Source organism: Cydia amplana, chromosome 20, assembly GCF_948474715.1.
Source record: "Cydia amplana chromosome 20, ilCydAmpl1.1, whole genome shotgun sequence".
Taxonomy (NCBI): domain Eukaryota; kingdom Metazoa; phylum Arthropoda; class Insecta; order Lepidoptera; family Tortricidae; genus Cydia; species Cydia amplana.
The window spans coordinates 5,878,094-5,891,011 of NC_086088.1; the positions used below are offsets into that span (position 1 = coordinate 5,878,094).

General features: G+C 39.5%; 2 protein-coding genes across 2 annotated transcripts in view; both read right to left on the bottom strand.

The window, feature by feature from the left end:
- LOC134657433 (lateral signaling target protein 2 homolog) overlaps positions 1-12,918 on the bottom strand; it is a 57,372-nt gene that overhangs the window by 24,920 nt on the left and 19,534 nt on the right. The window lies entirely within an intron of this gene.
- LOC134657665 (uncharacterized) lies at positions 2,871-4,753 on the bottom strand. The gene is made up of 2 exons (XM_063513228.1): positions 4,603-4,753; positions 2,871-4,069 (listed from the first exon to the last, which is right to left on the bottom strand). The coding sequence occupies exons 1-2, from the start codon at positions 4,751-4,753 to the stop codon at positions 2,871-2,873; spliced, it is 1,350 nt and encodes a 449-aa protein (XP_063369298.1).

Below are 12,918 nucleotides of genomic sequence, written 5' to 3' on the forward strand. Positions count from 1 at the left end.
ATTAATAGAATCATATAATCACCGATATACGAGATTATGATATCTTTTTAATTATTTATTTATTTAGTACGGATAACGCCAGAGACAAACAGTCTTCGTTGCTTAAAATAGGCCTTTGGTAAAACTTTGCAAAAGTATTGGACTGTCCGCTCCACCCTGCGGTGTTGCGAATGGCGTCGACGCTGACGCCTCGCGCGTGCGCGTGCGACACGGCGGCGTGCCGCGTGCTGTGCCCGCTGAACGCCGCCGTGTCGACCCCGCACTCGCTCAGTGTGCGCTTGATCCATCGGCTGAGCGTCTGCGAGCCAATTGGTTTATGAGGCTTTTTAGTAGCGATGAACAGGCTGTCAGATGTTCTTAAAGGCTTTGTTTTATTCATATAGCAAGAAAGCGCTTCCGCTGGACATATGGAAGGGTTTTCGCGGAAAAAGGGCAGATATATAATAGGTTGTTTACAACCGAGTCTTGACGTTTTTATAATATCTGGAATTTTAATAGATATACATTCAGAAGTTATTTCAATGTTTTTTATATTAATTTTTGATATCGTTTGGACTCTGTGAGCCGTAGTGAGAGCCAGCAATGTAACTGTTTTGTTTGAAAGCCTTTCAAGGTTTAATTCATCGTTAGGAAACCAATCGCTCAATTGATTTAATACAAGATTGGTATCCCAAGTTGCATTGTACTTGGGCGTCGGAGGTCGTAGACGAAAAACGCCTTTAAAGAATCTCTGAAGCCTGTCATCATGTGATATTGTTGGGCCTAAGACTAAAGATAAGGCCGATCTACAGGAGTTTAATGTCCCATATTGACTACCTTCATTAAACAGATTGGTCAAAAAATAGACTACTGTCGGAATAGACGCGTCATAGACGTCAACGGAATTACTATTACAGAAGTGCCACCACTTTTTAAGACAAACATCATACTGTTTTATCGTGTTTGGTGATAGGGAAGCTATCATTATGTCCATTGAGGATGGTGGTAGGCTTCTTCTCGATAGCGCGACCCGCACAATATCCCTGCAGCCAGGGTAATCGAGTTGTGTATTCGTTGGGAACTGGAATGAGAAATTAAGGCATTGGTATATGGCTGAAAAGTTATGACTTCACTAACAAGGAGACTTCGATAGACAGGGTACCATGGTTGTGTTGGCCACAAAGGTACGACCATGATACCCGTAGCTTTATCCGAAATAATCTTTCGAAGAGCTTTCAGTACAACCGAAAAGGGCGGGAAAGCGTAAAAGAACATGCCTGTCCAGGGTACAGTAAACGAGTCTACCGCATAGGCATCAGGGTCTTTGTGCCAGGAATTGTATTTTGCGCATTTCTTATTTATACGACTTGCGAATAAATCAATTAACGGCAAACCAAATTTGTACACTATCTCATTAAAAGCCCAATCAGCTAATTCCCATTCTATATCCGGATGTGATCTCCTTGATTCGTAATCAGCTATAAAATTATCGCGGGATCTTATATAAGATGCAAACACAAACAACTTTCTTTGTTCGCACCATTGCCAGAACTCTCTCGTAACCTGGGTAAGATGAGGGTATTGTATACCACCCATTCGGTTTATGTACGCTATCGCGGTAGTGTTATCCAGTCGTAGGAGTATCTGGCAATTGTACAAATTACATGCGTAAATTTTTAAGGCAATAAATGCGGCAAGCAGCTCTAAATAGTTGATATGATTTTCTCGTTCAGTACTAGACCATTGGCCGCTTGCCTTATCATCCCCACAGGCTGCCCCCCACCCCGTAGTTGAGGCGTCAGAAAATATTTGAATTCGGTAATTATCTGTGCGAATGCGACTATGAGAATTATCGATATTCATTAACCACCAATGTATGTCAGGTAGTATGGACTCCGGTATACTCATTGTACAATTATAATTATCGTGGCCTTGTAGGTTAAGGAACTTGCACCGTTCCAGTTCCTTCATATACAGCCATCCGTACTCGATAGCCGGGCACGCTGAGACTAGTAGGCCGGTGAGTTTTGCTAGCTGTCTAATCTTACAACGTTTAATTTTTAAAAACAGTTCTAACTCAGATTTTATGCGCGCTCGTTTTTCAGAAGGTAAGCTAAGTAGCAAACGACGCGAGTCGATAATCATTCCTAGGAATTTGCACGACGTCATAGGTGTAAGTATACTTTTCTCTTGATTGATAATAAATCCTAACGAAATTAGTAATTGTGTTGTTAATCTTATGTTTTCTAGACATTGTTCGTAACTTTGACCGAAAAGTAACCAATCATCGAGATAGAGAGTAGAGAGGAGGCCTGCGGAACGTAGTAGTTTAACAATAGGTTTTGTGATTTTGGTGAAAACATAAGGCGCAGTGTTGAGGCCGAACGGTAAAACGTTGAACTCGTACATTTTATTATCATAGATAAAACGAAGGTATTTTCTTGATTCCTCGTGAATTTTAATTAGAAAATACGCGTCCTTCAAATCTAGCGTAGCCATAAAGCAATCTGGAGTCAAAAGCTTAACCGCTGTTCGCAAGTCCTCGAGCTTGAAATGGTCAGTTTTTATAAATTTATTTAACTGTTTTAGATTGAGTATGAAACGCATTTTTCCGTTCGGCTTCGGCACAAGAAAAATACTGGACACAAATTGGCCATCGCAAGGATTACACTCGGATATAGCACCTACTTGTAAAAGATTATTAATGGCATCTACAAAATGTGACCTCTCTACATCAGAATATTTTGGCGCTGAGGGCAAAGACTGTTGAACTACAGAGCTTATGAATTTGATTTTATAGCCAGCTATCCATGAAAGTATGGTGCGGTCACTAGTAATAAGCGCCCACTGTCTTTGAAACTGTGATAAACGGCCGGCATACTTAACTGTGTCTAGTAGTAGTGGTGGCGCGGCGGGGGCTGGTGCGCGTACGACGGCCTGTAGTAGCGCGCGGGCGGCGCCGGGGGTGGCGGGGGTGGCGGCGCGCGGGGAGCAGGCGCGCGGCCCCTCGGGATCGGGGCCGGTGGCAGCGGCGGGCCCGGCGGCGGCCTGCGCGGCGCTGGGCCTCGACGGTTTAAAGGCCGCGATACACTGGATCTCACCCGCCTGTATTGCGCTACGGGCTGCTTAGGAGCAGTAGCTTTTATCTCTCCGCCGGATTTAATCATGGCTTTCGCTGATTTAAGCGTTTCCGTCAAGTCTTCGCCAAATAGGCAAGTGTCTATCTTGGTATTCGCCAGATGGTCTTTGAGATCTTTTTTCAATGAAAAAAGTATAAAATTGCGTCTGGTTACGCTGTCTGCGTATTGTAAGTCGCACAAAATACGACCGAGGTCTATAAGTTTTTGTAAGAGGTCGTTATTTTTCTCTTTCGAATTTAATTGCGATGTAATTATTTCACTAAGACATGATATTGCGCAAGCCATTTCCTTTTGCTTGGACTCGATGCCTTTGTCTCGTTTAGCAAAATTTTCTGAGATGGCAGCTTTGATCTCAGGGTTTAATTTTGGCGCGCCTATTTTAACGCAATTAGCAGGGATTAGGTATTTACTAAGGAGGTCTTTACGGGTTTCTTTAGTTATACCTTCTATGGCTACATGTGTAAAACGGGTAGCTATTTCTGCACGTACCTCTTTTCCATATATTGTGGCCGACGAGGGGTCATCTCCCAGAATTTGTAATACATCATCGTCCAAATCGATTGTGTCAGCGACCTTATTATCGTCGGCCTGCTCAACAGTGGACGTGCTTGTGCCTGGTATGGCAACGGCGCTTGCGCCGGCTACGGCGCTGGAGCTGGTGCCGGCTATGGCGCTGGAGCTGGTGCCGGCTATGGCGCTGGAGCTCGTGCCGGGTACGGCATTGTCGCTAGTATTTGTCACGGTCTGTGTAGCGTTTTGCTGAGCCTCAGTAGGCTTTATCAAATTTCCAACAGAATTCTGAGATTCCTCGATAGGACAATTATCGGCCTCAATAGGGTCTTCCTGACACTCAGCGCCATTATATTGGTCATTCTGACTGTATGGATCGTAGTTCAGTTCATAATCCGGGTATTCCGGAAACCAATCGTCTGGTCGTAAAACCGGTGATTCTGAGAACAAAAAGCAATCCTTAGTTTGCTTTTATATTTATACTCGTTTATTTAAATAAAAAATGGATTAAACAAGAATATCTTCAAGACTATATTTAAGGTAAATATACTGTAATTACTATAGTCTATATATGACTTTATTTTTTACTTATAAAACTGAAATACATTATTACTGAGTAATATTCTAATCGTCTGAACTGAACCAGATAACGCAAGTTATCCTATCTTGAAGTTAGGTAACAATTCCCAATGAATTGTACGCCAACCGTCATAACATGCGTCGACTTAGCCCCAACGGCTAATCGGAGTGCATTGATATACTGTACAAGTATGAACTCGTTCTGTGGTTCTATACAGTCAATAGTTACGTATCATTTAGTTAGGTATCAGTCCCCAATAAACTGACCGCCAACCGATACAAATTGCGCCTTGATTTATCCCCAATGGATAAATCTGAGTGCACGTATATTTACCTAGGTTTAATAACCTTGGTCCTTTTAAAATATGCAAAAGCGAAAATAAAAAAGACTTACCCGTATCTTGTGGCATCAATTCCTCATTGGAACCACTGTGTGACGAAGCACTTTCACTATTATGTCGTAATTTACGTTTTAATTTTCGAACTTTATGCAGTAGATGATCAATGTCATCTTCGTATTTCTTAGCACGTTTACGTTTCGGCATTGTGCGAGAATCCACGAACAAGAAACTTAGTTAAGTTTTTAAGAAGTGACTTGAGTGGTCGAGCACTAGAAAGCGTATGAACGGACGGAGCGATGGAAGCCGGGAAGTGGAATGTAGGCATACCCACTTATTAAAAAATAAAAATTTAAAAATAACTCCAAACTAAGTGCAGAGTGGTGACACCTACCGGCGTAACTACATGTATATATATATCTTCAGTTACTAATCTCGAGGACGAGGCGCGAAGTATAATAAATATTTAACAGCGTTCAACTGTGTATGACTTGTAATATTTTTACATTTAGTATTTTTACAAGGAGCAAAGTTGTTGTTTAAACTCTCGTGCTAATAAAATTGATAACCGAGAAAGGAAAAGATTCCGAAATTGAGCGTTGCGAGGGTTTCAAGGCAAAGAACTATTATACAGCTACTTATACTACACGGATCTTAGACTGTAGTATACCAAATTTTCACTAACTCTTAACAAGGAATGGATTTGTAAAAACAAAGTATCTATCCTATACGACTGTTCGATACAGTTCATACAGTGGTGTAGCCACGGAAAGGTAAGAAACAAAGTAACTGTCACATTTATAATATCCGTATGGATATTGGTAGTTTGTAGTGTCATAAAATATCTAAATAAATACAAATGCACTTTAACATACAAAAGGCATAGTCAAGCAACATAGAAACAAATGCATTCATCTTTTATTGCACACAATATTCTCTGAACTAAGATACAGCACATAGTTGCCTCTGTTGGTCATGAGTCATATCATCCACATAGTTCCGATAATAATATAAGGTCTATGGTCAGTTAGTTGCTGTTAGAATGCACGTTCCGTGCTAGCACGTGTAGTATCACAATGTCAGTTTGTATGTCAGTCAAAAAAGGTGTCTTTAAGTAAGTATAACACGTCACATAAGCCCTTTTCGCACGGAGGTGTGCATCAATCATATGAGACGCAATCGTAACCTCGTATCTTCTAGTTGAAGTGTAGTAATTTCAACTTTGTTCCGAGAGGTTAAAGTTCATTATCCTGTTAATGGTTAGAACGTGATGAGGTCTAGTAAATTAGTCTGGTTTATTAGATAACAAACAAATTTGTCACACTGAGTAAAAAGAGACGTAAGGGCGCTTGGAGCAGTGGCCCATATTAATAATTATTTAATTCAAACGCAACGCTTCTCAACGTTAGCGCCGTTTGCTCTAAGGTCACTTTTTTGACAGAATGACACAATAAAACATCAGCTTCGAAACAATAATATTGCAATTGTATTTAAATTAATTTATTCGTACAAAGCAATGTCAACCGTAATGTATTTATAATAAAGTCGTTTATATTAAGTGTAAAAAAAAGTTTCTTATGCAAGAGATAAGTGGTATAAATTAATTATAAATGTTGAATGTCAAGTACGACACACGCTACTTTTAATTGGCATCATGGTAATCGTATCATAAATAAACATTATAAGTAGGTAGGTATGACAATATGCTTAGCCACCTAATTGGTTGAAATCAGGTGTTTTTCTTTTGTTTGTAGGTACATAGTAACAGTTTACAGGCCCAACCCAGTATTTAAGTACTTGTTGGGCCAGCAATGTCATTGCCAGGTGCCAATGGGATTGGCCGGTCGAAGTATTTAGCAGATGGCGCCATCATAGCTTGCCCTGTCAAGCCCTAGAATTGTGTCAAATTTTTGTTTTTTTAATGCCCTATTTGCCAGCTCTTTAAGCCAAATCTCATATAAAAAGGGGCAATCTATGATGGCGCCATCTATGCAAACCTTTCACAGTTGCCAACCGCATTGGTGAAACGGTAGCCTGTTCATGCGAAGAAAAAGTGACGCGAAGGTAGCAGTTCATGACAGTCAATTTGGGAACGGATTTTATATCGGACGCCATTGGTTACTTAAAACTAAAAACCTTAAACATACTCGTATTTAAAGCTGGAGTATATAGTAAGTAACTATATCGAAAAGCAAGTGCAAACTTTCTACAGTTTGTGTCCAACGTCCAAGTAATTGGAAAGCTGCAGAACAGGTGCGTTTTGTATTAATTCAATGTTCCATTTATCTTCAAATAGGCACAGCATTGTATAAAACAAGCGTCTAGTTATATACTTACTATAGCCAAAGAGAATAGAGTGAATAGAAAGTTACTTTCATGGTAAATTATTTAGCCCCAGCTAGTACATTTACTGCCATCTTTTGACAAAAGATTAAAACTGTTAGAACGCCATGTGACTTTGACCCTTATACTTTCACTGATATAATTTTTCCATTTTTTCCTTTAATATAAAATTTCACTGATATGTTTTAATTTGTTAAATATTTAAATTAACGCCATCTACCCGAGTGTAGGCCAAAGGTTATGGCGCTATCGCTCGAAAAGATTGCACCATACCTTTGTCCTACTGTTGGGTAGATGGCGTTAATTCCAATAAGTATTTTAGGTACCAATTAACACATATCAGTGAAAGGAGGGTCATAGTCAAATGGCGTTCTAACAGTTTTAATCTTTTGTCAAAAGATGGCAGTGAATTTACTGTGGCTACATAATTTACTTTGACAATCCGCCTCTATTTCAAATTCTCTTTGCTATAGCATACCGAAACATGCTCAACATTGCCTGTTATGTCAAACATAGTGACTCCACCAAACAGCTGTTGTTGACTGTATCAGGCGTGTCTCACTCCGCGATTTCGTCGCTTTGCTACAGGTAGCTAAAAGTACATCCGTTCGGCTCCAATTTTGGGGAAAGCCATAAGCCGCGCGTGGCGCTGTCGCCACCTAGCGGCCATATCTGTGCTGATCGTAACAGACGCGTTTTGTTAGAGAGTGAGTCTTCTGTACTTAGTACTATTATTTATTCTGTGACTGTATTTCAAATAAATTATTTCACACCACTATTGGAATAACGTAGGCCACAGTTATTTTTAGTCACCATTTATATTTAATACATCGGAAGAAACTATAAAGAGTAGGTTGACTTGACAATCGTATTGACAGTTTGAAAAAGGATGATTTCAAGTCACCCTTTTCTTATCCAAACGTATAATAAACGTTTTAATCTAATTCTTAATAATGATCGCCTATCTACTATAATTAGAAATTCTTTAAAGACAGACGTTTAATAGAGACTCACTGTTTTTTCAGCCACGCAAGTTTACGTTAGATATAACAAACTGTGTTTAAGGTAACGTCTGTGCTTCGAATTCAGTCACAACTATGACTCAGACAGTAAGTATATTTTCGTACTATGTTGAGATAGGATCGAAAGCCTTGTGCTCTTGGTCAGTCTACCGAAAAGCATACGGATAAATGGAGTAAACTACAAATATGGAGTTATAGTCGAATGCAAGCGAAGGTTGACCCAAATTTGGTAACGTAAAGGACCGGATGGTATAAACGCATAAGGTAAACCATACTACTGTTGCTCAAACGCCCCTTCATCCTTATTTATTAATGGTTACTTCCTGTACCATGACTGTACCATAGGGCTTTATTGGGTTGTTTACCCTACACTACAAGCTCAAGATTTTTTCCTATTTTACCTGGTCTTCAACAGAAGGACATGATGTCACGATCCTCAGCATTGAGAGACCGACTGAAGAAGAAGACAGGAGGAGAGGGATGTATAATTTTGTCTCTGTCAAGCGACAAAGGTGACAATGATAAGTCTACACAACATAGTAAGTTTCCTATTATATGATAAGAAAGTTAAGTTATTCCGCTTTCACACAACGATTCCAATATTGCTAATAAATTTTGCATACATACTAGTTGCAAAAGCCCAAGACAAACTTAAATGAACCCTATTCAATAGAATTTAACGTTTATAAATGAATATCTTATTTGGTAATTCTCACAATAGTGCAAATTTAATCCCGACCTCAGAACATTATTTAGGATTGTCGAAGTAATATTTGAGACATGGATTATTAGGGGCCTATTAGGTAAATACTCGTGCTTAATAGTCAAAGGCAAAAGTATAACTAGGCTAGAACCTAGAGACTGCCTCCTCAAAATACCTCTTTAGTATTCTGCAAAGATGCTGTGGCCAATGATGATGAAGTCGTAAGCAAATCAGATCCATAATTCTTCAAAAGCGTAATTACTTATATTCATTTCTGTGGTAATGACGTATTTCTAACGAAGAAGATAATATGCGATGCGTCAACAAACTGGATTTGCTAAGGAAAACTGTCTCAATAAGTGCGTAGTGCATAAACATGAAACGCAGCGGGGATATGAGATGACGTTTTAGAAAAACATTTTGTTATTAAACATTGTGCAATTTTTTGGCATAAGAAACGATTTTGTAAAATTTGAGGAAATTCCCGAAGAAAACTATAATGGGACATCTTACTCAAATCTACCTAGTCCCACAACACAGTAAGCTCAATAAGGCTTGTGTTGTGACTGTTCACAACAGTCTAATTTATACTAATTTATACAACTATTTTCGTCACACGGGGTCATGTACAGTCAGCTGCAGGGAACCCCTCCTGCATACAAACTTTATATTGCCTGTACTGTACGTTTGTTAAACGAGAAAATAGCGAATAGCTACACTCGCCTAGAGTACGGCTGCCTTACATATAGATACTCGTACCTACTTCTTTTGTAACTAACAATAGATACCTCAATTAAGTCACTTTAAGAATGAAACCCGTCCCGTCGTAACCCACAGCGTGACGTCATAGGCACTGACCTCCGCAACAGCCGTGTAGTAACATCAATTCACGAACCATTCAGCGGACCAAGGATAACGAGGCCTGTTGCAACTGCAACGCGGTGCCATCTTTATGTTAATATGCGAAAAATATTTTTGAAAACCTTGCATTCCATAACTGTATTACATTATGGAATGCAAGGTTTCCACTATTTAAAATATAGGGCCACCCCACATCTAGCGTCTTTCGAGCGTCGGCGTCTGGTCAGCGCTGTGGAAAATGACGTTGCGTCGACGTTGCGTCTACGTTCGGCTATAGAGTTGTAGACGCCGACGCTCGAAAGACGCTAGATGTGGGGTGGCCCTAACACGCGCTCTAACGCTGAATGCAATTTGAACACTGCACACTCTTGGCATAGGGCGGACACGCCATCGTTAGAGAATTGCACATCTATGCACCATTGCGTTCCTTAGAACAGCCCAGTTACTAGTTGAAAATACATATATTTTAGTAACATATGGCATAGTGGAACAAGAAAAACTATGCACATAGCGCCGTCATCTCGTTGATAAAGTGGAATTCTGTCAATCTGTAGACAATTTGATGCCGCGGGGTGAGGTGAGGTGATTCCATTGGGGGCGGGGTGGAGCATGTCTCTTTTGACATACTACATATTACGTACTTATCATGTGTCTACGACAAACACGCGTATTTTAAGCAGCATATAAAAAAACTTGTCAAATGGAAAATCCTTTTACCGAATACATTATTACTATTATTAGATCGAGAAGAAAAACAAAACGGACTCTCTTTTGCATTCAAAACATTAAGGATGATGTCACCATTGTCACCAGCGCTCGCCCGCACTAATTTCCATAAATGAAGCGAAAATATGCAAAACCGACAGCTCAAGGACTACCGGGTCCACTTAATAATACATTAATACTTAGAATTAGAGAGGAAATTTACGTATAAGATGTCTCTGGCCGTGACTTCGCCTACGTATAGATATCGTTAAACTGTCCCCACCACTTAGATTTTTCGTACTAAATTGCAACAAATATAGCATTAACCTGTCGAATCCCACGATATGACGTCACCATAAGCGTTCTGGCTCATATATGAGCCGTGGGAGCTGACAGATTAATGTACAATTCTACATATCATAATATATGTTTTCTTTATTCATATTTGTGTGCCAAAAATCGGTGCGAAACGAAATCTGTTCAGCCGTTTTTGCGTGATGAAGGAACAAACACTCATTTACAATAATTATATGTTTAAAGTCTCCGACATTTTATATTTATTTTTGAAACAATATTAAAGAGCTTCTCAAATAAGTATGGGTTATTGTTTTGTCTTCTTCCGGCTGACAGACATTTCCGGCGCGTACCAATGAGTATACTGTACAAAACATCACTTAATATTGATATGTTGTTTTACTGTGAAGAGTGTGAAGGAAAACATCGTGAGGAAACTCGCATATCTTCGAAGAAATCCATAAACGTACACACGTGAAGTTAGGGCCAAAGGTTGAGGGTCTGAGGGGTCACGGGCGTTTAATACGCCTAATTCTTAGGACATGTTTTTGAGGAAGGCTCTTTACATTTTGATGATATTTCTGGTTGTTCAGTAGTAGTCACCTCTACTCTACCAGTCAGCCTAGAATATCATTCAAAACTATCGAAACACTTCGTCAAAATGTGTTCAAAGGAATTAGTGGGAAGAAAATTGACCCTGAGATGACGTTCAGACTACGTAGTACGTACGTACGTAAGATTTCATTTGGTAAGGTAATTTACTTGGACACACTTGAAGAACACCAACACTGAGTTTATAGTCGCATAAAAAATACAATATCTGTATCATGACGTCACTCCGACCTCCATAACCGTTTAAACGAAAATACGCGAACCGCTTATGCCCAAGGATTACGAGATTGCTTGCATCAATTGTTTATTTACATCGGAGGTCGAACGCTTGGTGATGACACGTTAACACCATTCAAATGAAACGTGGTATGGAGCTAGGTTATGAATATGTTGGGGAACATTTCGGTTCTGTATGATTAAAGATCATTTTATCTTTATCAGTACCTAATAATACCTAAAGATAAAATATGATACCAACACCTACAGACAACAAAACCAGATAATCACGAAATGGACCCAACTCAGCATAATGCCGCATATGAAACCAGCGCTGCTGGTCTTCCATAGGGCCAAATCAGATAAAGGTATAGTTAGGGAGGCGAGGTAGCTAAATGGCGTAATTCAACGGCGCCGTCGAGACCTATCAAAATCGAAAGATAAAATAATTTCGAAAAGAAAAGCTCGTATGGCAAAAACCATTTTAGCGGTGGGTTTGGCGTGTACGGTTTTTCAAAAATGTTAAAAAAAAACAGTTACTTGGGCATTCTCGAGCGCGTCAGATATTCATACTACGTATGCCCCGAGTGCCTCTGATAACAACGGTATACTAATCTGCCGGTTTGCGTGGTGGGGGTAGGCATATAAAGTAGTCAAAAATGCAAAAAAAAAAATTTACTCGAGCGCGTCAGATTTTCGGAAGGGGTGTTAAGTAGGCCCCAAGGAAGCTTCCTTTAAAAAAACTAACGATTTCGGCGTGACGATAAGTTACGATGAATTTTTGAAAATGCAAAAAAAAAAAGTTTTTTTGAAATACTCGAGCGCGTCAGATTTTCATAGGGGAGGTTTATCTCGGTATCCTGAAAGCATATTTTTTTTAATCTGACAAAAATGTTGGTGGGTTCTCTTAATCTGACCGAAAAAGGTTTTTTGGTTCAAAAAATTCCGTGGCCGCGCTTTTTATTTGGACAAAAATGTAAAGAGACCTTTTTTTGTGTAAAATAAAATTACCTTTTTTGTTTATTTAAACTTTTTTTTGTAAAATGTATCGTTCGCGACTTATATGCCGCAACGCGTTCTTAGGAAGACGAAATGGCTCCTCCACACTTCCGGTCATGCGGAAACCGGCAGATTTTGTATTTTTAGTAAGTTTTAGATTATATTCTTCAAAATAAAAAATAAAAAAATCGCGCTCGAGAATGCCGGATTAAAGTTTTTTTTTTACAAGTTCGCGACCCTATAACTCGGCGGCGTCAAGGACTTATCGTCAGATTAGTTAAATTTAGTCTTTAAACACTAAAATCAACCCCCAATATCTTAATCTGACGCGCTCGAGTATTTCAGACTATCCATTTTTTTTTACTAATCTGATCGTCTATCCTAGGCGCGCGTCACTACATATAGAGCTAAATACTTTACAAGGTTGTTCTATTAGGTCTAAGGTATCTCTCATATCTTAAACTGCCACGCTCGAGTATTGCCGAAAATTCCCCTATTCGCCTCCCTAACTATAGATACATTAAAAAATTACAAATAAATATTCAAGAATTACGTTTATGTGATATATTCCTCTATCTGAGAATATAGCTCCTGCCACTGCTTCAGAGCCCAGATTG

Bases quoted from the DNA above. Each gene is read 5' to 3' on its own strand.
- LOC134657665 (XM_063513228.1), bottom strand. From the start codon at position 4,753: ATGCCGAAACGTAAACGTGCTAAGAAATACGAAGATGACATTGATCAT. The intron at 4,070-4,602 runs GTAAGTCTTTTT...TTTTGTTCTCAG, and splicing joins ATTGATGCCACAAGATACGG to AATCACCGGTTTTACGACCA.